At 47.6% G+C, this 27,890-nt stretch overlaps 1 protein-coding gene across 1 annotated transcript in view; it reads left to right on the top strand.

The window, feature by feature from the left end:
- NDUFA5 (NADH:ubiquinone oxidoreductase subunit A5) overlaps nt 1-27,890 on the top strand; it is a 163,995-nt gene that overhangs the window by 37,203 nt on the left and 98,902 nt on the right. The window contains exon 2 of the mRNA XM_069629109.1: nt 9,632-9,676. Within this exon, the coding sequence (XP_069485210.1) occupies nt 9,632-9,676 (45 nt within the window). The remainder of the gene's footprint in view (nt 1-9,631; nt 9,677-27,890) is intronic.

Raw genomic sequence — 27,890 nt, 5'->3', positions numbered from 1 at the left:
CCACGACATCATTTGAATAGCCATGCTAATGTCTTAGTGAACATCCCAGTATGCGCACATGCCTATATGCCAATGGTTGTCGATATGAAGACCGCTTTGAGTATTCATCATTTGCAGTGCCACACACTGTCATTTTGCAAAATTCCCGCATCCCACCCTTCCCAACCTCCCCCTGCCCACTCCCAACCTACCAGTGTGACTGTCCATCCCCCAACCCCTCCCAAGGGTCAACCACCCCAACTCGGTTTAACCCTCACATCAGTACAGCAACAAACATTGCAGTCGCAGCGGGGTGTGCTGCTACCGTGCAGACAACTTGTTTAGGAACCATAACCATAAGGTTCTGTTGCATTTCAAACTGGTTTTATGGCGATTGCCCATCTCTCCACCTCACACAGATAAGGAGGCAGAGGGCCCCATCTCTGGATCACTTATCTAGGGAGGCGTGGGGGGCTAGGCACAGGTATAAGGTGACCTTGGTATAGGGCCTTGAGATGGGATCGGTGGCCACCCACATTATGCGTGTTATAAGCAGGTATTATGGCAAAGACAATATGCTCTGCCACAATGAAGGTGGCCGGGCATAATAGCCGATTAGAAACAGTAACATAGTTGAGCAGAATATGACGGAGGTGCTAAATACACATAGGATGTACGGACTTGAATCTGAAGATCTCTCATTCCGCACCAGAGAAGCCCAGTCCAGTCATTCTCCATTAGGTCGTCGGCAGGGCAGTGCAGCGGAATATGTGCTTCAATGAACATCACCGCCTCATCAGGTACAGTAAAGAAATACAGTTTTTATTATTAAAGTTGCATTTCAGGCGAGCTGGAAATAGTATGGCGTAAGCAATGTATCTTTTCTCTAAGCTTTTTCTTGACACCGATGAATTGTCGGTGCTCCTGTTGCACACCTGTGGAGAAATCCGGGCATATTCCGAAGATCTGTGCCTCCAGTCTCAGTTCGCCCTTTTCTCGCGCCAGTCGGAGAATTTGATCTCTGTCTCTATAGCTTAAAATTTTCGCTATGATCGGTCTCAGGAAGTCACCAGGTTTAGGACGAGGGGTCAGCGCACTGTGGGCTTGTGAGCAGAATTTCAGTTGCCAGTTCAAGCCAGCCCTTATTTATTTATTCGGATTTGCAAAGCGCACAGCAGCTCGGAAACATTGTGGCTTCAGCGCGTTCTCTGGGACCCCTATGATGCGTATATTATTTCTTCAAGATCTTGACTCCAAGTCATCACATTTGGCTTTGACTAGCTTCATGTCACGGACTAAAGTGGATACAGTGTCTTGCAGCGTGGTGATGCCGTACTCCTTAGTGCTGGTCCTGGTTTCCGCTTCGGTGATCCTAGAACCATGTTGGTCTAGCCTGGTTCTGAGCGACACAACATTGGAATTTATGTTATCCAGTTTTTCATGAAGGGAGGCAAAGTTCTTGGCCATGGTTTCCATCGTAGTCGCTAGGTCAGGGCCTGGGGGATCGATCTGGACATCCGTCACCCTGGTAGGTAGCCGACGGTCCTTGCTCAGGCCTAGTTGTAGCTTTCGCAAATTTGTCCATGGCACCAGTTTTACCTGTGCTGCAGGATCTATTGGACATCGTGAATTTGGGTGAATACCGCAGCAGCTGGCAGGAGCAGCATACTCCTTACTATCAATACAAATGTGGAGTCTTACAGTGTTTGTAGCTTAGAGTGCAGTGTTTCCAGCCACAGCAGCCTAAATCCGGTATTAGGAAAGACCGAAATCCAAGCTGGGGATGGGGCTTGATACTTAGCGTGGTAAACCCGCGTGGTGTGAAGAGTCCAAGCTGCGTGCGCAGGATTTCGAGAGTCAGTATTCGCTGGACAGTTGCTCGACGCGTCATCCCTATGGTTGCCTCAGAGTGCAGTCATGTTTGACGTAAAAGTGGCTGAGGCTCAGTCAAAGAATCCCAGGGTGAGGCAGCCGGATGAACAGTCAATAGGTTAGGAACCCTCTCAGTAGTGTATTGTACATGCCAAGACCGTCAAGGGTGGGCACACTGGAAGGGATGGGGTACAGGCAGACAAGCCACAGAAGGCAGTCTAACAGGTTTGATCATGGTGTAAGCAGCGTAAGGGAGCCACACAGGAGTCAAAAGAGGGAGGACTGTGCCGATGGACTTCAGTGTAGATCCTCAGGATTAGGTTAGTTCGGCAGATATGGGACCATTATAAGTTTGGTGGTTCAGGCGGGACCCAAGCAGCTTTTAGGGATTGCCCCAGCCCTAACCAGTGGTGAGCCAGAAGAAGGATGTGTGGTAGCTGATAGTGTTTCACGCCCAAGCAGATGTTCAAATCGCAGTGTTGGTCCAGAGCTTATAGGGGGACAGAGTTTTGGGATCTTTCAGACCGAAATCAGAGATCATACCATGGTCATGCATGAGGTGGCTGTTCCACGTGAGGGCATTGATAATGTGCCAGCCTTTGCAAGCTCGGCAAGCAGGTTCTCCCAGCAGAGCCGGTGATCGTCGCAGGGGTCCCAGCCGCAGCCTCCACTCCTCTGGCACTCCCGGGCAGCTGGGGTGAGCGGCGAGCACTCCGCCACAGTCCGTGCTGAGAAGCGCCAAAGAGAACCCCCACTAGCCCAGTAGGAGCGACTGTCCGGGGGGGCGCACAGCACAGGTGGGCAGGAGTTCGGGGCCGCCCCGGAAACAAGCAGGGGGAAGGGCAGACCACACACCACAAACCCTGGTTACAGATGGAGATGGGGGTGGGGGGGCCTGGGGATCAGGGCGTGCCCCAGTTCAGGTCCTCCGAGGGGTTGGAGGGGCGGCGGCTGGTCCATGCCGCGGATCGGGATGGCGTGGAAGAGCACTCCGCACAGTTCCAGCGGCAGCGGGTCCGCTCGGCAGCCATCCAGCACAGTAGCCCGCAGGGTCCAAGCCGGCCCAGAGGCAGATGGTGGACCGCGCTGCCCCGTCCAGCAACACGGATGGAGACTGGGGGGAAGCCAGGTGCACCAAGGGCACACTGGCACAGGTCCTCCAGGGGGGAGGGGCGGTGACCAGGTTCCAGCTGTGGGTCAGGGGGGTGTGGGTGTCCCAGGGTTAGAACGTTATCCTTGGCCGTAGGCAGATCGCGCAGATTGCAGCTCCGGAGCCAAGCCGTCCGAGGTGGATAGCATGGCGCGCCCCGCACTACAAAGCGTCATGGATGTCTCCAGTCTCAGAGGGCCGCCAGTGGCATAGATGTACCGAACCGCAGCAGAGATGTTTCGTTCTGGCCAATTTTCAGTCCGTAGACGCCCAGTATTGCTGCCTTCACATGTGCCGAATCTCAGGGCAGCAGAGTTTCAAGAGCCGCCACTTCATAAGAATCTTTGTTGGCTGTTCACAGAGCCATGAAGCTAAGCAGCCATCTTGGGCTGCTCAACAACGCCACCCCGTACCCAACCGTGTTTAATGGCAAGTAAAAGAACATTTTAAAGGATTTGCATGCAAGATTATACTGAAAAGAGGGGTGGTGCAGAAGGAACAAGTGAGAAATGTTCGGTGTTGGCCGAGGAAGGACTCAAAGTAGAGTTGGACAGACTTGTGGCTGAAGGAGTGATTGTAGAGATCGAAGCATCAGAGTGGTTGTCCCCCATTGTACTCACAAAGAAACCAGGCAGAGGTTTGAGGATGTGTAGACTTACGAGACTTGAATGTCAGTATTTGTGTGGAAAGGCAACCTTTGCCAAACTTCAACCAACCTTATTCACAATGGGACAGGTGTCCTGGTTCTCAACTTTTGATGTCTCGTCCGCATCCTGCCAAATTGATCTACGAGTCATCTTGCCATTCAACCTCTTTTGTCACGCTGTTTGGTGCGTTTTGATGCAGGATGTTTGGGTTGGCAGAATTATTTAGGGCATTTGAGGGTGTTTTTTAAAAAAAAAAAAATATTTTAGGATGATGTACTAGTGTGGGGAGGACGAATCGGAACATGATCAGAGACTACATCTTGTGTTCATAGTGTTACAGAAGGTTTAACGGTGAAGATGTCCAAATGCCAGGTGAAGGTGCAGTGTCACATAGTTGGGACACACTAGTGATACAGGTTGGGTAAGTGTCATGATGAAAACGCCTGCACCCAAATCCAAAGATCAGTTCATGTCATTCTTGGGCATGGCTAAGTATTATGTAAAGTTAATTCCTGGGTATGCAGAGAAAACTATTCATATGAGGGAGTTGCTCAAGAAGAACGTGATTTTCAAGTGGTCAGAGGAGTGTCAACAGGAATTTGACATGGTGAGGAAAAATGTGGATGAGGCTGCTTCTTTGGCAACATTTGTCGAGAGGCCGAAGACTGTATTGACGGCTGATGCCAGTGAGGTTGGGGTTGGAGCAGTGTTATCGCAGTGGAAAGGTGGTGAATGTAAACTAATGGCTTTTGCATGAAAGGTGTTTAGAGATCCGAAGACGGGGGTATTCAATGATCGAAAGGAAGGTGTTAGATGTGTGCTGGGCATCCAGGCATTTCCATACGTTATTGTGGGGTTTGCCATACACAGTAATGGCTGACCACATACTGCATGTTTTGACTACTAGAGGTTTGGTGTCACCCAGGATTGCTTGATGGATGGTGGATTTACAAGATTACAATTTTGTGGTGGAATATGTTCCTGGTCAAAGAAATGCGGTAGCTGATTGTTTCTCGAGGTTGCCTGTGCAGGTTGAAAAAACGGTGTCCCAAGAGTGGGGGGTGGCGGGGGCATGGTGTTGTGTGCAATACTGTGGTTGCTTGTGTTTCCGTGCAGAGGGGACCTGGCCTAGCAGTTTGGGCTGCGCTGCTTCAATTGGTTGCAGTACCCGACTGATTTGCATATGGCTGAAACCCTTTTGCAATGGCACAGATGGACAAAAAAAAAATGGTTTTGTGGAAGGTTGTCCAGAGCAGTGCCAGTGGTTCAGATTAATTCAAAATCTTCCATCCATCACTTTTTTGGTTACATGACATGTGCAATATCGGCAGTAGATAAAGTATGGAGGGAAGAGAGTGGAAAAGACCCAGAGTTAGAATGGATATGCATGTGATTGAGGGAAGGGTGGCCTGACGTGGAGGACTGTGTGGTGGGTACGCTTTGGTTCAAAATAAGTTGGCTGAAGGTCTTTGGGGAGTGATAGGTTGATAGCCGGTGACTATGCAGAGTAGATTAGTTACACTGGCTCATGAGGGGCACTTGGGAAGGACACTCACTAAGAAAATGTTGAGGGAGTCGTATTGGTGGCCAGCTATGGGCAGTGAGATGGAACATGTGGTTAAAGATTGCGTACCATGCACCGTAAGTTAGTTATAAAGGTAGGGTGGTGAGAGAGATCAACCACTCCATCTGGTGAGGATGCAAGACAGGGTTTAGTGGCACTAGACTTTATGGGCCCTTTTGAAGTGTTGGGTGAGAGTGTAGATGTACTCTGGTTCTGATAATTCTACCTCCTAGAAGGATTGAGTTTGCTTCTGTGCAGACGGTAACTCCCAAAAGGGTCGAGGCTTGTGGACAGGGAGGGGGTGTACCTGAGAGCATCATCCCTGACAATGGTATGCAATTTGTCTCGCAAAATATTGTAGACATTTTGAAGGAGAGGAAAATTGTACATCACAGGACTGCTTTGTACAATCCTAGTGCCAATGGGTTGGTTGAGCGCACTAACTGGTTTGTCAAGGAGGTGATGCAGTTGGCTTTGGTAAATAGTTTGATTGGAGGGTAGTGCTATCAGGGCGCATAGGGATACACCCAGTAGTCTTCGTCGTGCACCTTTTGAACTTATGAGGAGCAGGAAACCGGGAAGCAAGCTAAAACAAGTGTGTCTGGGGGGCGGAGGGGTGCAGTCTAAGGTGGATTTGGAGACTATTGTAAAGGTGGCTAGGGAGAGGTAAAACATGATGGGGCGAAAGCGTAATGAGAAATGTGGGAAAGAGTGCCAGGTCTGTGTAGGTGATGTAGTGAGGAAGGATAGCTCGGGGGCAATGCGGTTGTCTTGGAAGCAACAGCGCTACACGTGTTCGAATCGCGATCCCGCGCTTAGAAACGACTCCTGGTATTAGGCGCGTTATAAATGAACAATTATTTAAGTAAGTGAGGGTGAAGAGTCCCTGTTTTGTGAGTTGTGAGATGGGGTGTACCATTATTCTTGAAACCTGTGGTAGGAGTGGGTCAGTGAAGGTGGTAGGTGTGGGTCAAGGGTATGTCAAGTTGAGTGATGGGACTGTATGGAGCAAAATAATTGCTGTTTTTTCGGTGGGTGGGTGGATGGATGATGCTTTATTATTTATTATTTGATTTTTTTTTTTTTTAAAGCGCTCACACAGCCCGCGGGCATCGAGGCGCTGTTACAGGAATTGTTTGTTTTTAGTTGTGTAATTGTTTTGTCTTAGTTGTGTATTTATAACACGCTTAAATACCCAGAGGTTTCTAAGCACGGACCCGGTGGATCGAACCTGTGTTGCTTCGTGTCGTCTTGCTTCCAAGGCGAGCACTTTGCCGCTGAGCTATCCTCCCGGGACAAATTCTTTTTGCAACCTCGGGAAGGTGTCTAAAGGTGTCTCCGGTGGTTGTGGGGACAAAGTGGTGAGAAGATGGGCAAATGAGGATGGTGGGGATGTTGGGGGAGGAGTGTCGGATGTTGGGGGGGGGGGGTGGTGTCAGATTGGGCATGGAGGGCGCTAATGATGCTTGGGTGCTGGAAGTGGGGCGGGATGGGGCTGGGAGTGGGGTGGTCAGGCAAGGTGTTCCAGTAGAGTAAAAGTTTTACCCACGAAATTGAATGCCTGCTTGTGGTTAGTAATACTGCATTTTGACCTCTGTTCCTTTATTTAGTTGTGTTCACATTGTTAGTATTTTTCATTTTGTTCGGGGTTGAAATGTCTATTAAAGGAGGGAGGTGTGATACAGTGGGAAACTGCTGTAGGGAGATATTTGTGTCCAAGTGATTGAGGGTTCTATGGAACCTGATGTATTTTTCAGGAATGACTGTTGAGTAATTCCTGGAGAAATAAACTTGTGCGGTGCCATGGATCAAACCTCTTCATGGCCGTGAGTGCTTGCATGTCAATTTAGACCCCTCCCCTGGACACTCCACACAATCATACATGCCAACATTACCTATTCCATTCAGGAGATGTAACTCCAGTCCTGGTTTTAATTCTGCAGTTCTGTGTTTCCCCGTTATAAACCTAGGACTACATATCACAGAATAAAAAGTTAAAACCAGGACTAGATTAGCATCTCCTGAATGGAATGGATGATGGCATGTATGAATACTATTAAAAAAGCACATTAAACTGACCACTAATTGAATGCATACACGTTATAAAAATATAGATAAACCAAAAGCCAGGATAGCTTGAGGCAGCACACTTGTCTTAGAAACAAGACGATGTGGAGCAGCACAGTTTTGATACCCGATCCCGTGCTTGTAGGCAAAACTCTGGCATGACGTGCGATATAAAGAAAATCATTTCCTTTTTTTAAAGAGGCGATAGCTCGAAGATTTAGGGCTAATCTTGACCACTGGCATAGCTGCGTATCCCTCCACACCATCTTCTACAGACTGCAAAGCTATTACAGAAAAGGGAAAGACCATATGCAAATCAGACTTGGTCCCACCCCCAAAAAGGGGCAGTCCAGCCCGAACTGCTTGGTCACTTCCCTTCTGCACGAGACCTCACAAGCAACCCCAGACATGTTTCTGCCTCATTGGGTGTAATCATTGATTTGTAGCTTGGGTCTCTAGGCCCAGCAGGCTCAGGATGCACGTCTGGGCAAACTTGTCCCACTCATAGTGACTAAAGCAAAAACAAAGTGATGACCTGAATGGTACATCTCACTGACCCAAGCTCCACCTCACTGATGATGCCCAGTGAGGCTGAAACATCCCTGGTGTTGCGTGTGGTCTAGTACAGAAGGGGTGTGACCAATATATTCTTTTCCCCTTTCAGGAATGGCTTGGCAGGTGAAGAACGGTTGTCTGGAGGGTTGCCCAGAGTGATGCCAGATGTTCATTTTAATTCCAAACCTTCCAGTCATAACCTCCTTTTTGTTTTGTGAGAAAAATATAGATATGCTTGAGGCTGCTTCAGGTCATGATTATGCTCTTAACCTACTAAAAAAAAAAAGTTAATAATTATGCTGCGCACATAGATACATATGTATGTTTGGAATCCATGACAACAGGGTGGCTTGCATTTAGAAAGGGTTGAAGCACTTAGATTTGTAGCAATCTTTTATGCAAACTCTCATGAAAGCTGTGTCAAGCAGACATTAAATAGCAGCAACCTTGAGACACTGCCTAAAACAAATAACTTTTTTACAATCATTAACTCTGAATTCTGTTTCAGATACTCTAATGGAAATCTTGATAGAAGCTGTTCTGAATATTCTGCAGGTCTGCCTGAATAGTTTGGTCTTGTTGCTCAAACTGCCTCAATAAGTGTTTGAATACTTTAAGGGCCCCTGTCAAATGGCCTGGCATCAGCAGATGCGATACTGCTGTCTGACTCTTAGTACCATCTGAATTCATACTAATATTATTTGAGGCTATTTCCAATAATACCACAGTAATTACAATGCATTGTACTGTACAGGCAATCCAAATAATAAAGTACAAGTGCTTTAATCTTGTAATACTGAGCTTCCTAAAATTGTAAGTACCTGGAAGTATTAGAGTTAAGCATACGAGTTAGCCAGTGTATATCCAATATATGTAATTGGAGGGGAACAAATCAGTAACGGAATCTACATCTAGACTGTCTATTAAAAAGAATAGTTGGTAGAACAGATTGCACTTCAATAAACTCAAATACTGCGATGAGTTTCTTTGATCTTGAATACTTCACTGTTGAACGCTAATGAGATATCCTCGATAAGATCGTTTTTTTTGTTTGTTGCACAAATCAAGATAAAGCAACCGATGTTTACTTTATTTCCAATAAATAATGTGGCAGGGAGACTCTTCCAAATATTTTACTTTCCGTATAATGTCAATAAATAACTGCATTTCTAAGAGACACAAAATATTTGCGAAATTACGTTAATCAAATCATACATTATCAATATTTTTGTAATCTGTTTCCACCATCTCGATTAATAATTTATGTTACAAAAGCACATTTAACCTGTTATTCAAAAGTGTTTCTGAACATTTAGGCAGGCTACCAGCCATTCATGTAAACAAAATGGTAGATTGCACACAGTTAGGATAACCATAGATACAATAATGCAGATCGTTGCCGGGTGCATCGGGGATGTTTCATAAATTAACTACACAGTGTAATACCATCATTCCCTTTCTGCACAGTCTAAGCTGTAGGGTGACGACAAGGATCCATTATGGGGGATGCCCTGTGCCAGTAAATACTTTTATGTCCAATTACTTCTTGGGTGGAAGAAACCGTAAATCACTCACGATCTCCATTTAACAACGAGGGAGAAACGAGCTTGAGGTTGTTTGTTTTTTTTCTTCACTGCAGCACAGCCTTCTTGTGGAACCGTGTCTATAGTTTAATCTCTTGTTAAATGCAGTTTTGATTTTCAAACAATACATGTTGTACCATGTATGCTCACTGCTACAGATCATGTTCATGAAAACAATGTTTATGCTTATCGTTTTTTTCTTTTTCTTTTACAGACAACTGGTTTAGTTGGACTGGCAGTGGCCCATAATCCTCAAGAGGTTTGTTCAAAAGCAGTGATTCATCTGTGTACAAATATGTTCCTATTGCCTGCCCAAAACTATTTAGACTCTATTTGTCTTTTTGTGCACAATTAGCTTTCGTTTGTACATTGCAATATGCTCAAATGTCTATCTACTTGTGCAGGGGAAAGAAGGGTGTTGGGATGGTCCATTTTAACTTTTGTACAAATGCTGGTTTGAGCAGACCTGTATTTCCTGCTGTGTGTGGCTATGGATGTGTTCTTTGTCTAGGGGCAAAAAATCAAGTTGCAAACTAATAGCCAGCCATAAAAAAAAAACACTCGCCTCCCAATTCTACATGCACACACATTTCTTATCGCCAAGAGTCAAATATCACTAGCCAGTGACTGGTAGCGTTTGCACCCTGCTTTGTCTGCCAAATAATGGTTACGAATGTGTGATGCTTGTGGATGTTGCATACAAATATCAAGTTTTAAGCTACAAGTCGGGCATAAAGTTACTCGCCTGTTCAATTCACTACCTGCACACAGCACAGTATGTATTACTAGCCAAGTGTTATCGCAAGCCAAAGGCTAGGGTCGAGTGCAAGATTTCCGGCCTGTCGTATGTCGCACACATGAGTTTGTTTGGCCACTTCTTTTTCCTGTGCAGGTAATATTAAAACTATTCATAAATGACAGTCTTAAGGGAAATAAATTATTTCCAAATTAAGCTGCATCACCTACAGTAAGTACAAGATCCCTGTTCAGAACATTGTGCTGAATTTGGTGGTGTTATTTTTACACGGTCCAATTTTTTAAAAACGGACCAAATGCCATTTTCATTTCGCTTTTCTTTTAAAACCACGTACATGTGTTGTCGGGGCAAACACCGATGCACGTTCATTGATTTTACAGAACCTTGAAATCTACTTTGACGTTTTTCTGAGAAAAGGGGAAGGCCAGGCCAGACCAGGTAAAACGGAGAATGTCAGCACCTTTTTAACCTGAGTTCAGAAATGTAAAGGCATTTCCCCACCTAGAAAATTTAATGACTTTCAATGTTCTTTGCCATAGAGCTTTAGCTCTCACAGAGCTATTATACTTAAAAAAAAAAATAATAATAAATAAACCTTTAAAAAAAATTATAATACGGACAAAAGCTCATGAAAAAGGATTCTGGAGAGTTGTGCAAACGTCACTTAATGACAGCAGAAGGTGCAAACGTGACAAACATGGGAGTATCCTAATTTAATACCTGTAACCTGGGCACTTAACAGTTGCCAAACCTCCCACAGAAGGGCAGTGCAAGAGTAACGAGCACCCCGGCAGAAGGACATGGGGCAGGTCAGGCTGCCTCTCGCCCCAAGCGGCTAGGTTGCTGAGTGTTTGTTCTGAGGCAAGTTCCTTTCCGGGCTGTTTGATGTTGAGAGATAGGATTAGGGAAATTGTGGGTGAGGGATTGTTGTTCATTTCATATTTGGTATCTTGGACGCTATTTAAGACTGCTTGGTCATTATAATTTAGTCAGATGAAAACAAACTATAATATATATTTCTGAGGCTTGTGGAATCTGCTTAGATCACATGCTGTGCATAGGCTGACATCTAGTGGAAGCTGTGGAGTATTAGTTTGTTTTTCGAAACTCGAAAATGGACGTCGACACAGGGCGTGCCAGTAATACTATCCCTAGTGTGACGTCCACTGTACCCATGATCCCTCACGCGTCTAGGACCCTCAGATTGTTTTTTTCCGCCATGCTGGTCGGAAGCACTGAGCGGAGTTCCCTGACTTAGTCAGATTTTGCAAATATTGTTATATATTTCCCCGTTTATTCCACCTATACGTCGAGTCTCCGAACATCGACACTCGACGCCAGATCGGAGAAAATTCAACCGTCGGACTACAGCGACAGATTTGGGCCTCGGAAGGCCTCTGGCCTCGGCCCGGGCCTCGGAAGCCCTCTGGACTCAGCAATGCAAGTAGGGAGAGTGGGGGGTGGCACATATCCTACACTCTGATTAATATAGGTACATTACTTATATTCCTACACTCCCAGCCCGTTGCCTCAGGGTGCGTATGGAGGGTACCCCTTTTCAATTTTGCCCCAAGTGCAACCGTAAGTATCCTTGGGTTGACAGACACACCACATGTAATCTCTGCTTGCCGAGGGACCACCCCGAGGCGAATTGCAGAGCATACTGTCGGTTTAAACCGAAGACCCTTAAGGACCGTTTGACAAAGCGTTGGGCTCACCATGCCAGGCGACATGAGGCCATGGCCGCGGAGGGTGCCTTCAGCGATGGCAGCTACGCCGTACTTTCGGACGGCGAGGGCAATGTGGCGTCGATGGACAGCCAAGCGCAAGTCCCCGACCTCGGAAGGTTGTCCGGCAGGGCAGCTATGGGGAAGGCCCCCTGGCGACACGAGCACTACCCACACCACTTCCAGCAAACAAAGGTCCGACTGAAACTCAACGCGCACATTGAGTTCTCGGAAAGAGGCACGAAGAGAACGGTCCACCGAGTCAGTGTCCTCTGGGCGTTCGCGTTCGAGATCGCCGCATGACACCAGGCAACCCTCCACTGTTCGCCTCGCTCCCCTTAGTGACTGAGGTTCGGTCGTCGGAGGACGACGCCGACCTCTACCCCCAGACCGCACTCAAGGAGTCGGCGTCTGCAGGCAGCGCGAAGGCTACTACCGAATCCCTTTCCCTCTCTAGAGACAGGAACTCTACCCCAAATTTCGGCGCCAGGCACCGAAAAGCTCTGATAGGGCACAAAAATCGGGGAAACACTCTTCCACCTGCGGGGAGGGGGGGGGGAAACAACGAAGTAAGCAGTCCCAGCCTACTTCCACTCCTACACTACATTCTTCTCCACCTAAACCGATGGACAAGTCTCAGTCTCTTGTCCCTAAGGCCCCTGTTCAAACCAGTAGGTCTAGTCAGGATAAAACAGGGAAAGCACTCCAGGAAAGAGTTATTCCCAGTTCAAGGGAATGGTCCAGTGATGACATAGACAAAGTAATGTCAAGGATGCCATCATTGGCAGATTTCTACGCCAAAAACCCAGAACATTTTCTCTCTTATACCCCAGAAGGGTCAACTCCCTCAGGCTCTAAGGATCCAATACCCCCAAGTAAGAAGTCCCGGGCTGAAGCACCAACTCAGTCTTCAGACCCCTTCTATATACAGCCCTATTCTCAATATCAGGAAGATCCATCCTTTGGTGAGGATCCGGACGTGGGCATGTTCGAAGAACAAACTGGGACAGGCTATTATGGGGATGGTGAGGACCAATAGGAGGAGGAGGAGGAGGAGGAGGAGGAGGAGGAGGACCCAGATACATACAGGGTAGATTCCCCAGTAGAGAAAGAGCCCGCAGTTACCGACTCCCCTGTCGACAACCAGCCTCTCCTGAATGAAGTCCTGTCCAGAGCGACACAGCACTTCCACATTGACACCTAAGGTGCTCAGGAAGAGAGGGACTTTGCAGAGGAATTGGTGGAAGAAAAGAGACCTGTTGCTCTGGCCATCCCTATCCTTATGTCAATACAAAGGAGGATAGACCCTTCCCTTGTTAACCCCAATCTCACTAGGGAAGTAAACCCCAGAATTGAAAAGATTTTCAGGGCAGCCCATTCTGACCCACTGTTCATAAGGGGACATCTCAAACCGGACTCCCTGGTTGTTACAAACACCCGTAAGAGGGCGGGAACACCCTTGTCATCGTCCGAAGCTCCCCCCGACAAGGAGAGCAAGAAGATTTATGGCTTGGGCAGGAAAGTAGTCTCCACTTCCGCCTACCAGGCAAGTATTGCCAACTCCACCACCCTGCTGGCTAGTTACAACTGCCACCAGTGGGAAGAAGTCGCGGCTCTCATAGACTCCGCCCCAGAACCCTTAAAAAGCCAATTGGCACGAGTTTCGGTAGAGGGGAGAGTCGTGTCAGGTTGCATTTTAAAATCAACCTTTGATGCTGCAGATAATGCCGTCAGATTAATTGCTGAAAGCACGGTCATCAAGAGGCATGCTTGGCTACGGCAGTCTGGTTTCAAGGCCGAGACCCAAGCATCATTGATAGATAAGCCGGTGGAGCCAGATCTATTGTTTGGAAAGGCGGTCAAGGACGCACTGAAGAATGCCAAGGACGAGTACGAGACACTCAGTCCCTAGGGCAACTAACCAACAAACCCCCTAACCAGAGAGGGAATGGCAATTTTCGTCAGCCTCGGAGACAAAACTCCCAAAGAGGCTCAAACTATTCCCAAGGCCAGGGTACTACATGGAACACTAACCAACAGTCAACCCAGAGTTATGGCAGGGGTAACAAAAGAGGTCGTGGTAGGGGTAGAGGCAGTCCCAATAAAGGAGGGGGCACGCCTCCACCAAAACAGTGATGCTCCGTTCAGGGTTCCTTCTCACGCATCCCCAGTAGGGGGACGCATTTCCATCTTCTCCCAAGCTTGGGAAGGGATCACATCAGACAGATGGGTGCTGTCCACAGTGTCCGCAGGATACTGCATAGAACTCCTAGAGCGTCCCCGAAACCACCCTCCACGACAAAGAATACACTCCTTGGACCACCAGAAGATCCTACTCGAAGAGATCGAAAATCTTCTCGCAAAGGACGCGATAGAACTCGTCCCGGGACACCAGGTAAACAAGGGTATTTATTCAACTTACTTCCTTGTGCCAAAAAAAGGTTTGACAATGCGCCCAGTATTGGACTTACAGCCTGCAAACAAGTATGTCAAGCCCCAAAAATTTCACATGACTACTCTCCAAGAGGTAATTCCCCTCCTAAAAAAGGGGGATTACATGGCAACATTGGATATGAAAGATGCCTATTTTCATATTTCCATGTTCCCAGCGCACAGAAAATATCTGCGCTTCAAGGTGGACAGTTAGCACTACCAGTTCAAGGTACTGCCCTTCGGGATAGCCTCGGTTCCAAGGGTATTCACCAAGGTACTGGCGGTGGCGGCGGCACACCTACGCAGGGAGGCAATCCCATTGTACCCTTATCTGGAGGACTGGCTCATCACGGGGGAGACCCCAGTAATTTGCAGGACAAACATTCAAAGAACTATCGACCTCCTCTTCGAATTGGGCTTCTCCATAAACGAGAAAAAATCAAGTCTGGTGCCCAGCACCTCCATGCAGTTCCTAGGAACTGTTCTAAATACTCAAGAGGGGTTGGCTTTTCCTTCAGAGGAAAGAATTCAGAATATACTACTGCAAATTCCGCAATATCAAACCAGTCGCCAGATAACAGTACGCAAAGCAATGCGTTTGCTGGGCATGATGGCGTCATGTATTTACCTGGTCCCCCACGCGCGCCTGCGCATGCGTCCCATGCAAGATGGTTGGCGAAACTGTGGTCTCAGGCAAGTGGTCAGCGGGGCGATCTAGTGGTCGTTTCGCCAACACTTGTACAAAGCCTCCACTGGTGGACAAGAGACAATCTATCCAAGGGGAAACCCTTTTATGATCCCGAGATACAGGCGGTAGTCACGACGGATGCGTGCCTGACAGGATGGGGAGCTCAGCATCTCCACCACACAGCTCAGGGTCTCTGGTCTCACACAGTGGCCAAGAATCACATCAACCTGCTAGAGCTTCTGGCAGTTTTCAGCGCACTTCAAGCGTTCGAGCCCCACCTACTGAACCTGTCGGTGCAGATCCGGACGGACAGCACGACAGCCATGTTCTACCTGAACAAGCAAGGAGGGACTCGTTCGCCAAATCTGTCCAGACTTGCCCAGAAAATTTGGATATGAGCACTCGGACGGAACATCTTTCTGTCATCTCAACATGTTCAGGGGATCTCAATTCTCTAGCGGACGCTTTGAGCAGAGATCCCCTTCCGGAGGAACAGGAATGGTGTCTACACAGAGAAATCGTAGAAGATTTCTTCTCTCAGTGAGGTTTCCCCACTATAGACCTATTCGCCACAAGCGAAAACAGACAGTGCCCAGGATTCGCATCCAGGTTTCCCCAACCAAATGCCCTGTGGATGAACTGATCAGGGATGTTTGCGTACGCTTTTCCACCAACTCCTCTCATCAAGAAGGTGGTGAACAAGATGAACAGAGTCGATGACGCTCGTCCTAGTTGCTCCCATGTGGGCGAGACAACCGTGGTTTCCACACCTACTCAGACTTTCGGTGTGCGATTCCCATCAAACTCCCGGGCTGGTACAATCTTTTGTCCCAGCACCAAGGTCAGAAGGTGCATCCTCTACCCAACTCCATGAACCTAGCAGCATGGCTCCTGAGGTCATAGAGTTTGGACATCTCAATTTACCACAGAGATGTATGGACATCCTAAAAGAGTCTAGGAAACCGAACACGAGGCATTGCTACTTAGACAAATGGAAGAAATTTGTTATCTGGTGCCAGAATAAACAAATCAACCCAGATGATTGGACTCCTTCCACAATTGTGACATACATGCTCCACCTGCTGGATGCAGGTTTGGTTTTCAACTCACTAAAGGTACACCTGGCAGCACTGTCAGCGTACACCACCTCACATAGCAAGGTGTCGTGGTGGAAGGTACCCGTGGTTAAAGCCTTCATGGAGGGAGTAAAGAGACTTCATCCCCCTATATCTAACCCACCACCAGGATGGGACCTGAACGTGGTGCTATCTAAACTCATGGGCCCCCCATTCGAGCCCATGCATAAGACAAGTCTCAAACACCTGACCTATAAGACTGCTTTCTTAGTAGCCATTACATCCATAAGAAGGGTCAGTGAAATTCAGGCTCTGTCAGTGCAGGATCCTTTCTTTACTATTCATAAGGATAAGCTGGTTTTACGGACACACCCTAGGTTCTCACCTAAGTTTATTTCTAAATTCCATGTAAACCAGTCCATCGAGCTTCCGGCTTTCTTCCAAAACCCACAAAGCTCGGCTGAGGTTAAATTACACACCCTAGATGTGCGTAGGGCGGTCCTTTACTACGTAAACAAGACCAGACCGCTTAGGAAAACAGATCAACTGTTTGTCTCCGTAGCCACAGGCAAAGAGGGAGATCGCGTCTCTAAGGGTGCCATCTCCAAGTGGATTGTCAACTGTATCCAGTTGTGTTACTCTCTTTCTGACAAAGCTTTGCCTTTTACGCCCAGAGCCCACTCGACAAGGGGCATTGGGGCCACTCTGGCTTTCATTGCAAATGTTCCCCTTGACACCATTTGCAAAGCAGCTACTTGGAGCTCTATTCACATTTTTACTCGGCACTACTGCATTGACACCCATTCCAAGACAGATACTCAAGTGGGACAAGCGGTTCTAAGACATTTATTTGCTCATGACCCTTCTCAAATCCCACATCCTTCTAACACTGCTCGCTAATCTATGCACAGCATGTGATCTAAGCAGATTCCACAAGCCTCAGAAGGGATACATTACTCCCCATAATCGTATTTCTGATGCTTGTATCTGCTTAGATTCACATGCTGTTCATAGGCCGACATCTAGTGGAACATGGCGCTGTTACCAGTGAACTGTTCTCGGCTGAAAACGTAACGGTCCAACCCGCATGGTATCCCAGTTGGCCTCGTTGGGCCCACCATGACTGTCTCAGCCGACCTTACTATTGGCAACATCTGACACAGCTACCTTTGGAACCCCTAGAAGGGCTAAATCTGATGATGGTTTGAGATTCTGCATGTGGTATCTTGGTGTGAAAAATCCATCTGAAACAAGAAGCTGGAGTGAGTACCACATTGAACACCTGGTGTTGGTGTGCCCCACGAAGAACCAAACTCCTGATGTACCTCTGGTCCTGGGCACCAACTCAACAATGTTTGCTACACTGGCAAAGTTGTGTGAGAAGATGGCGGGCCCTTAGTTGGCCTGAACGCTGAAAATGCATCCAGCTTACCGACAGGTTTACATCAGGAGAGGCATGGAAGAACGAAATTTGACTTGAAGGACTTTTGGGAGACGTGGCCACCACTAGTCATGGTCAGACTGATATTTCACCTGCAAGACTATCATGGTGCATGGCTACGTACGCATCGGAGAACATGACCGATATAGAAGGTTGGTGATGGAGGCTCCAGTAAGTGAAGATATGCCGTGAGGTCTGTTGGTACAATGCACGCTAGTCACAGACGATGGCAAAGGGCTAAAAAACATTAGGGTACCTATCACTAATATAACCCACATATCCAAATGTATCCCTGGAGGTTTGAAGAGTGCACAAGTGGCTCAGACTAACACTGCCCAGATAGTCTATCCTCCATTCGACACTTGGAAGGTCAACTTTGGGGACTCGCCCTTGTCTAAGTGTGAAAAAGATCACCTATGTCAACAGCTGAGGCTGAGAGCTGAGGTTTTCTCCACCACTGACTGGGGCCTGGTTGAAGCATGTGAGATGAAACGACACATAAGGCTGAAGGACAACACACCATTCCGAGAGAGGTCTAGGAGGTTGTCCCCTGCTAACGTGGAAGATGTCCGATGCCATATAGAGGAGCTATTAAATGCAGGGATCATTCAGGAATCCAGATGTCCCTCTACTTCTCCGATAGTGGCAGCTCAAAAAAAAAACAATGATGTACGGTCGACTATAGGCGCCTGACTAGTCGAACTGTCCCAGATCAATACATGATGCAGAGAGTGGACGAGGGGCTGGACTGTCTCGCAGGGAGCAGGTGGTTCTCGGTCCTTGATTTAAGAAGTGGGGAGTAGTTCCTATCAGATTCCCATGATGCCTGAAGACTAAGAGAAGACTGATTTCATTTGTCTGTTGGGTTTCTATCAGTTTACCTGGATGCCATAGGAAATCTTCGGAGCATTCGCCACTTTCCAGGTGCTAATGAAACGCACTGGTGGCAGTATGAATCTGTTGGAAGTACTGGTGTACCTCGCCGATATCCTTGTCTTTGGTAAAACGGTTGAAGAGCATGAGCAGAAGCTATTAAAGGTCCTGGAACGTCTCCCCAACAAGGGTTGAAGGTGTTGTTATAGAAATTCCAGTTCTGTACAACCAGTGTGAAATATATTGGTCATGTAGAATCAACCGAAGGTGTTGAGGTGCACCGTGACAAGATAGAAACACTCCGTACATGGGCCACAGCTAAAAAATTCAAGGGAGATCGGAAGTTTCCTAGGGTTCTGCAATTATTACCAATGTTGTTTGCTGGGATTTGCCAACATAGCCCGGGCACTGACAGATCTTACCAAGGGGTTTCCTGCCCCACAGAAAGACTCTTGACAGGGAAAGGCAGATGTGAAGACTTGTATCACCCCAAGCAGGAAATTGAACAGCAGTGGACCATTGAGTGTGACTGGACTTTTGCCAGATTGAAGAAGACACTCGCAGAATCGCCTGTGTTAGGTATCTGGTCTTTGCATCGAATGCCATTGCATCTAATGCCATTCCATCGTGTTTTTTTTTTTTTGTTGTTTGTTTTTTTATCCTCCCATCTAAACATATCTAATGCATATTTTTGTGGGGTAAAGGGTACATTTTTGTTCAGGTGCATTTTAAAGGGTAAAAAAACAGGGGGTTTCGGCTCAAATCAGCCAAGCTAGATGCCACCGGTCATCGCTGGCTGCGTTATCAGCATACCATTTTTCAGTTGGAGTATCGCCCAGGGATAAACAACATTGATGCTGATGCGCTGTCAAGAAGACCACCATCCAGTGATGGGGAAGGAGCTAGATATAAGGAAACAATTTCTGTGGCTAACTCTCTGCGGGGCTGAAGCTCTCAGACATGCAGACCAATGCCGACTGATAGGCTTTCTTGGAGGCACCGCGGATGGGGCCTGCAGTTTACTGCAATGTTGCCAGTCTGATTCTACCCAAGCTTCCACGTCTATCCCGTCAAGAATTGAGGCAAGCTCAGGTACACAACACAGTTGTCCATGAAGTCCTCAGATTAAAAGCGAGTGAGGCTGCAGGAGCCGCAGACCAGCAGGCCTACAGCAAAGAATGGAAGACCTTAGTGATCAAGGGGTACATTTTGTTCAAGGAGAGTCAGGTTTAGACCGGCTCATTCATCGTTTGGTCCCCCTCCTCTCCCAACAACTCTGTCAAGCGGCACTCAAAGTCCTTCATGACCAGCATGGGCATCTGGGTAGCGAGCACATACTCGACTCCACTAGAAAGGGGTTATATTTGGGCCGGATTGGTCCGGAGGTGGATAATTACTGGCGAACATGTGCAGGTTGCATCGCCAGGAAGTAGCGCATCCGTCCAGCTGCAGCACTTCACAGAGCTCTGGGCCGATGGATTTAGTCTGTGTTGCCTGAGCCTGGAACTAGATGGTAGTGGCTTCCAGAACATCTTGGTGGTAACAGATCACTTTACTAGGTATGCCCAATGTGAAGAACCGGAGGGCGTCCTCTTTTCCCTCCGGAATCTATGGTCAGGCAATTGAACTTAATGACCCACACCTGTGTTCATTTTACAATTCAAATGAGTATGAAAAGCCTTGCCGCACAGCAAGAAGGGGAACACAAATTCAGGCTGGAGAAAACCTGGCTGGAGAAAGAGGAGTGGTAGACGCAGGAGACAGGAGTCGTGTTGGGCAGGAGAAGGGGAAGCCGTGGCTGGCCGCAAGAGGGTCTGGAAACCCTGCAAGCCCACCTTGTTGGGTGCACGCAGCAGGAACTGGGGGACGCCGACACCCCAGTCGCTGCAAGAGCCAGGAGAGCGAGCAGTGCTCTCTAGTGCCTCTGTGAAGGGAGAGCATAGTCACCGGAAGCAGAAAGCAGTTTGAGGAGCAGAGGGAAGCCGAATGGAGCTGCCGTGTGGAGCCGGTGAGGGCAAGGCCCCTACCGCTGAGCTCCGGAAGCCCTGAAAATGGTCAAAAGCACTTTTGAATGCCGAAAGTATTGTTTTCGAAAATCAAATGAACTGAAAGGCGTTATTATCACTTTTTGAAGGCTTAAACGAATACTTTTGAATGCTGAATTAATTGAAATACTTTTCAATGCCGCTCAGAACAAAAGCAAGTTATGAGTACTTGTGAATAGAATGAAAGCAAGGTGTTGCAAGTGCAGATACCACAGAATTATTGGTTTGAGATACAAATCTTGGCAAAGCCAAGAGAATACCAAGAAGGGTATGAGAGAAGAAACCAAGTATTGGGCAAAGCAAAAGGAGTTCAAGGAACTGCAGGCTAAGGGAAAACCTGTATTGGCAAGAGCCAGAAGAATGCAGAACCTAACAAAGTGCATGGTGGCCAACCAAGCCACAGTAAGGTGTTGGAAGAGTGTGACACTGATGAAAGAAACGAGCTTCACTGACGAAGGAAAGCACTGGACAATTGTTGATAAAAAGCAGATAAGAAGGGGTATCGGTTGCGTTACCTGTAATGGGTGGACTGTGTGGTCCGACAACTGAGCCTAGATCGAATGCCCCCCTTTATGGAAAAGGCCCATGAAAGTATCTATAAAGAAGCTTGTGATTTTGAAGTCAATAAACATACTTATCTTTGTGCAAAGTGAAAAGCACAGAGAGCTGGGAACTCTCCAAAGGAATTGTTTTGAAAAGCTGGAAAATTTGAACTCTTGGGGAAGGGAAACCCCGATTATTTTGTTAACTGTTTTCAACTTGGGGAAGTTGATTACAAGCCAAGAGTCGGAAGAAGCTCCACACTTTATTTCAATCATTATTTCTTTTGATTCTGACATCCCTTCACATGGTATACAGTTAGTTGTGAGGGCAATTATAGGATTCCGACACAGACTGTTATTTGATTTGGACATACTGACTCAGATTATCCTTTAGGTAGGGAAATCCACCTTAGCATAGGGCAGGATAGGCCTTAATCCATCCTGAATTTTAAACTTTTGAGAACAAATTTGAATCTGTTGTCTGTGTCTACTTCATGATGCCTTCACACCAAGCATATTCCATGAAAGACCAGAAAGCAACGGCCTTAGCTAAGGTGCTTTGAGAAAGGTTCTCTGTGAATTATGACTGGCCAGCACGGCTGCATTCGGATCAAGGGGCTGATTTTGAATCCAAGTTGATTAAGGAGTTAATGCAATTGGTTGGAGTGAAGAAGACAGTGGCCTCCCCCTACAATCCTCGGGGTGATGCACAAGCAGGAAGTTTCAACCGCACCCTCTTGAGCATGCTGGGTACACTATCTGTAGTAGAAAATTCCTGATGGGAGTCCGCATGTGTCCACTCCAGTACATGCATACAATTGCACGAAGAATGGCCACACCGGTTTCACTCCATACAACCCATTTTTGGAAGAGATTCCAGGTTACCCATAGATCTGTGTTTTGGGATCTTGGCTGATGGGACTGGAGCAGAGAATTACAGTAAATATGTGAAAGGGTTACAAGATCAGTTAAGCCAGGCATATCACTTGGTTGAAGCCGCTGCAGAAGTCAATGCTGGTGCAAACAAAGGAAGATGCATATATTTTTTAAACAATTTTATTGATTTTCAACAACAAAGCAACTTACAGACTTGCATATCAATTCACATGACCATCAGTGTCCATTTGTGTCTGCGTGTTCCCCCGTCCCTCCGAACTCCCCCTCCCGCCCGCCCCAGCCTAATCCACCTTAATTTCCTCTAACATATTGCAACTGACTGTACTCTGTCTATACACTAGCTCCTGATTATATCCCCGCTTGCCCCCCCCTCAGCGGTATCCAGGTCCTGAGGCAGCTAATTCCGATACCATACATTTCCATGCATCTAGAAACGCATTACGTTCCTCCTGGCCTCGGTGGGCTGTCTCTTGCCATACTGCGGTTTGTTTTCGTCCATTTCTGGAGGTCTTCCCACCAGAAACGTACTTCCGGACCCTTGTGTGCTTTCCACTCCATTGCTATTCTGTGTTTCGCCAGTATACATGCCAGATCTTTCTACTTACTCACATGTTTCGCCCGCTTTGGTCTTCCAAAACTTTTCAGCAGACAGGCCACGGGAGAACTAGTATCTAGTGTAATACCCCCACATGTTAAGGCCTGGGTTATCTCATCCCAATATTGTCTAATCTTTGTGCAAGCCCAGAACATGTGTACTAGGTCAGCATTAATTCACATTTAGGGCAGGATTGTTCTGTTGACTTAGTGAATTTGGATATTTTATTTGGGGTTAAATACACCCTATCGGTCACGTACAAACTTGCGTTTGTGGACACCTTCTTGTGGTAAGCCATCGCTCTGCCCCATACTTCATCTGTCATTTACACTTGTAAATCTGCTTCCCAGCTAAGCCTGGTCTGTGCTAGCATATTTCCTGGCCTTGACATGAATACCTTATATAAATTCTCGTCACTTATGCCTCTCCTCTGAAATGGCATAAAATATCTCTATTGTCTCGTCTTCGTGCAATTCTCCCTGTGTTCCCAGCCATTTTTGCCTTAGGCTAGTAAGGAGACTCGTATAGGTGAGATGTTGACCCAATGATAATCCTGTATCCGACACAAGTTTCATAAAATTCTTCGGTCTCCCTTCTCGTATCACATCTCCCACTGTCACTACTCCCAGTGGTTCCCAGTATCTTCTCACCTTTAGCCTTGGTGCGGCTGTCCAAATAACCTCTCTAAATAAGAATGGGGAGCACTCAGCCTGAAGCAGCAGTCTCCCTTGGGTCCGCTCGTCGGACAGCCATTTGACCACAAATTGTTGTTGGCTCGCCACAAAATATGCTTCGAACTTGGATACTCTGATACCGCCTGAGCCTGATCTACAGAATCGTGCCTCTATTACAGGAGCAGGAGTTCCCAACACTGCAGGAGCTGTGTCCATGGCCCCTGCATCTGCCAGCGACCACTAAACGCAACAGCCATTGCAAGGTAAGCCCAAGGGCTTATTACATCGAATCTCCTGCAAAAAGAAATTACTAGTATTGTAAACTGCCTTGCCCAATAATTGCGTGCCAAGTCCCATACCAGCTGGGACCACACTCAGCAGCCCAACGTGCGTGCATTCTCCATTAAGCAACACGAGGAGACCAGCCAGTTCGAAGATGGCCGCCCGAGAAATCCGAGCTGCACCTCCTTCCTCCTTGTGTGCAGCCAACTCCTGATTGGCTATCCGGTGCCTTTTCTGCACCAACTACGAGCCGGCAGGCTCCGAGCCGGCCTCCAACACAAAGGCTGGAAACACAAAGGCTCCTTCCTGTCCTGAGCTTGTCCAGTGCCGACAGTGCCAAGGGCCAGGACCTCTGCTTGTTTGCCCACAACTACCCTGATCCCTTCTGCTACCCACCAGACAAGCGGTAAGAAACTTAGAACTACTCCCCTCCTCTGGGTATTGCCCCATTGCACTCTGACCGCATACAGTGCCTATCGTCTTGCCTAACCTGGCATTTTTTATTTTTTTCTGCGCCATTCCGACCCCATCAGCACCTTATTTGTATTCCCGCCACCCGCTGGGGCGCCTGCCCCCCATCACCTGCGGGAGTCACTCGGCACAGTCACCTATTACGTGCTCGATGCCACAGTGACTTGCTCTGCCACCGAACTGATGAACGGCATTTCACTCACTTCTAACTTACCTGCTAAGTGAACCCTTATGCTGCACACTACCGATGTCTACATACTGCATTCTAATCCTTGCTATACATGTATATTGACAAGCAACGAGTACTGTGTGGGAGAAAAAAATGCCAATTAAGCCTTCATGTGGATTTTCGAATTTAGGTGGCCTAGTGCCATGATGCACATGTTTGGAAAAAAAATACCAATTAAGCCTTCATGTGGATTTTCGAATTTAGGTGGCCTAGTGCCATGATGCACCTGTTTGAAAAAAATGCCTATTAAGCCTTCATGTGGATTTTCGAATTTAGATGGTCTAGTGCCCTGATGCACCTGTTTGAAAAAAATGCCAGTTAAGCCCTCTGTGTGAATTATTTGAATTCAGGTTACCCAGGCAACTTATTGACCACCTTGATTCTTGATGTGCTCTATGGTCGCTTATTGACCACCTTGATCATTGTTGTGCCCTATGGTCACTCATTGACCACCCTGCAATTTGTTGTGCCCTCTGTTCGCCCATTGAACACTGCGCAATCTAGCTGTGCCTTATGGTAACCTATTGACCACCTTGACTTTCTGTTGTGCTCTATGGTCGCGTATTGACCAACTATCCTCCTGTGCCCCACCTAGCACGCAATCATGCCCATAGCCATCTGCAAGCACACCACCACCACCACACTGCTTACTTTCCTTGCTACACTCAATGCTCACCAAACCTACACCTCAATCCACCCCCTCACCAAACCTACACCTCAATCCACCCCCTCGCACTCACGCCACACAGCCTACCCCCTAATCCCACACAACACGCTGCCCCGGATAGCTCACAAACTCACTCACATCGCACTAACACACCCTCCACACCCTGCACCACTAGAATGTATAGACTGGACAGACTCCAAGCTCACACGCAGACCACCATATTCAGCACACAACCCCCACCCACGGAACTCAGAAACTACAGACTGAGCTCCCGCACCCTCTCCAAACACATCCCTCACATTGAACACCCACTCACCCACAGACAACCACCCACTAACCAAACCACACCCCGCAATATCACCACACATAACTCATCAGTCACATCCACCACCCTCACCGCCACTAACATACCCCACACTCCCCACATCAAATGTGCCCTCCTCAATGTACGCTCCCTCCTAGCTCGCGCATCTGATATTCATGACCTCCTAACCAATAATAACATTGACCTACTAGCCATCACAGAAACATGGCTACACAAAGCATCAGGCCCAGCCGTCACTCTTGCACTACCGCCTGGCTTCACCATACTCGGACAAGACAGACCAGAACGAATAGGAGGCGGAGTAGCCATCATCTACAAAGAGAATCTTCAGCTCAGACCTGTTAGCCACTCCTCGACCAACAACTTAGACCTCTTATCAACCAAGCTCACATTGTCACCCAACAGTACCATCAACATTCACCTACTATATCGCCCCCCAGGCCTCACCCCTGACTCTCAGGAAAGCATCATCCACATCCTCAGCAATAATATCAAAAGCTCCACCAAAACCCTTCTTCTAGGAGACCTCAACCTGGGATTTAATGATGCGAAAGACAAATCTGCAGTCGCCCTCACCAAAGAACTTAGTGACTTAGGCTTCACCCAAAAAGTAGAAAATCCCACTCACGTCAAAGGTCGTATTCTAGACTGGGTCGCAGACCATAATTGTCTCTCCACTATCACCTCGATCTCATCACTACCATGGACCGACCACAACTGCATCGAATTCTCGATTCCTATCACCAAAAAACACAAAACTCTGACCCCTGCTATCGCTGCACAAGTCAGAAGTTCTAAAAAACTCAGAGGACAACCTGCGCCCCCACCTCAACACCCCCAAACTAGCACCCCCTTTCGCTAATGACCCCAATATTCTGGCAGACATCTACAAAGATGTCGTCACTAAAGCTATCAATGAAATGGCACCACTCGAATGGAAAAAAGAAAAGAAATCTCTACACACCAATTCTTGGTTCACTGAAGAACTGCACTCAATGCGATCCCACAAAAGAGCAGCTCTAAAAAACTGGCAATCCAACCCATGCGACAGCACCAAAAAAGATTTCAACTTAATCTCCAACCAATACAAAACAGCCATCACTGCTGCTAAAGCCAACACATTCAACGCACAAATCTCTAATGCAAAATCGCACAATAAAGAGATCTTCGCCATCTTCAACAAACTCATCTCCCCTCCCCCCAATACACCAGATGAAATAATCAAGGATGAAGCGTGGTGTGCCAGCATTCAAACGGCCATGCTACACAAAATTGACCTTCTCCAAAAAAAAAAATCCGAGACCTTTGCAAAGCATTATCTCTACAGTCAGATACCAAGCCCCTTATCGCCTCACCCTCCTCGTCCAAGCCCACTATACCCAACTTCTCCTTCAGGGACGTCACTGAAACACAAGTTATTAATCTACTAAAAAATCTCAAACCCTCCCCCTGCAAAGGCGACATCTGCCCACCAAAACTCGTCAAAGACTGTGCAGATTGCTTTGCACCGCTCTTTACGGCTTTCATCAATGCGTCTTTTAAAACGGGCATTATCCCTGCCAGCCTCAAAGAGGCTTGGGTCTGCCCCCTCCTAAAAAAAAAAAAAAAAACACTCTCGACCCCCTACAACCCAACAACTACAGACCAATAACCATAGTGCCATTCCTCCTGAAATTACTGGACAAAGCCGCACACTGCCAAATCCAGCACTTTCTGGAAACCCACTCCATCCTTGGAACGAGGCAATCAGGCTTCCGGAAAGGACACGGCACAGAAACAGCCCTGGTGGACCTAAAGAACCAGGTCACCCAAATCGTGGACAAGGGCAAGCAAGCTCTCCTACTCCGTCTAGATCTCTCAGCCGCATTCGACCTAGTTGACCACAAGACCCTCACCTCACATCTCACACACTCTGCCAACTTTTCTAAAGAATCAGCTCTATGGGTCACCGCCTTGCTAGAGGGAAGAGCCATGAAAGTCTTCTCGGACATCGCTAACGCCACTCCCACGACAATCCACTGCGGGTCCCTCAAGGCTCGTGCACTGCACCCACACTTTACAACCTGTTCACTAAACCTCTTTTTGACAAACTTGACTCCTACGGCATCACTTACACGAACTACGCGGACGACACTCAAGTACTTCTACCCCTCACAGGTACATACCACGACGACGCTAAGGCACTCCACTCCATCTACGCCATCATCAAGGCCTGGATGGCAGTAAATGGCCTATGCCTAAATGGAGACAAGACGGAAATCATGATATTAGGTCAACAGAGCATCCTAGACAAACTGTACATACTGTACGCCAACTTCTCCATTGACAACTCCATCATCCCCGTCTCCACAGCGGTAAAAACACTGGGAGTGTAGACTCCTCTCTATCTATGAATAGACAAGTCAGCGCAATTACCTCCTCATCTGCGCATTCCACTATACTCCTAAACGCCATCAAGCCATACCTCTCCAAACCCAACTGCCTCTCCATAGCCAGAGCAACCATTGGAGCCAAACTGGACTATTGCAATGCCCTCCTAGCGGGCACATCAGCAAAAAACCTAAACGAACTCCAAGTCACACAGAACAATGCTCTCCGGGCCGCTCTCAGCATCCCAAGAAGAGTGCATATCTCCCATGCCAGACATGCAGCCCAATGGCTCCCGGTTAAAGAACGAATCACTCTCGAAATCCTCACCCACAAATGCCTCTCTCTCCGCCCGTCCTATCTATCAGAGACCATCTCCAAACC

The sequence above is a fragment of the Ambystoma mexicanum genome, chromosome 12 (assembly GCF_040938575.1).
Source record: "Ambystoma mexicanum isolate Mex_15411 chromosome 12, UKY_AmexF1_1, whole genome shotgun sequence".
Classification (NCBI taxonomy): Eukaryota; Metazoa; Chordata; class Amphibia; order Caudata; family Ambystomatidae; genus Ambystoma; species Ambystoma mexicanum.
The sequence above is the reverse complement of the archived record's forward strand: the minus strand, read 5'-3'. Positions and strand labels throughout refer to the sequence as shown.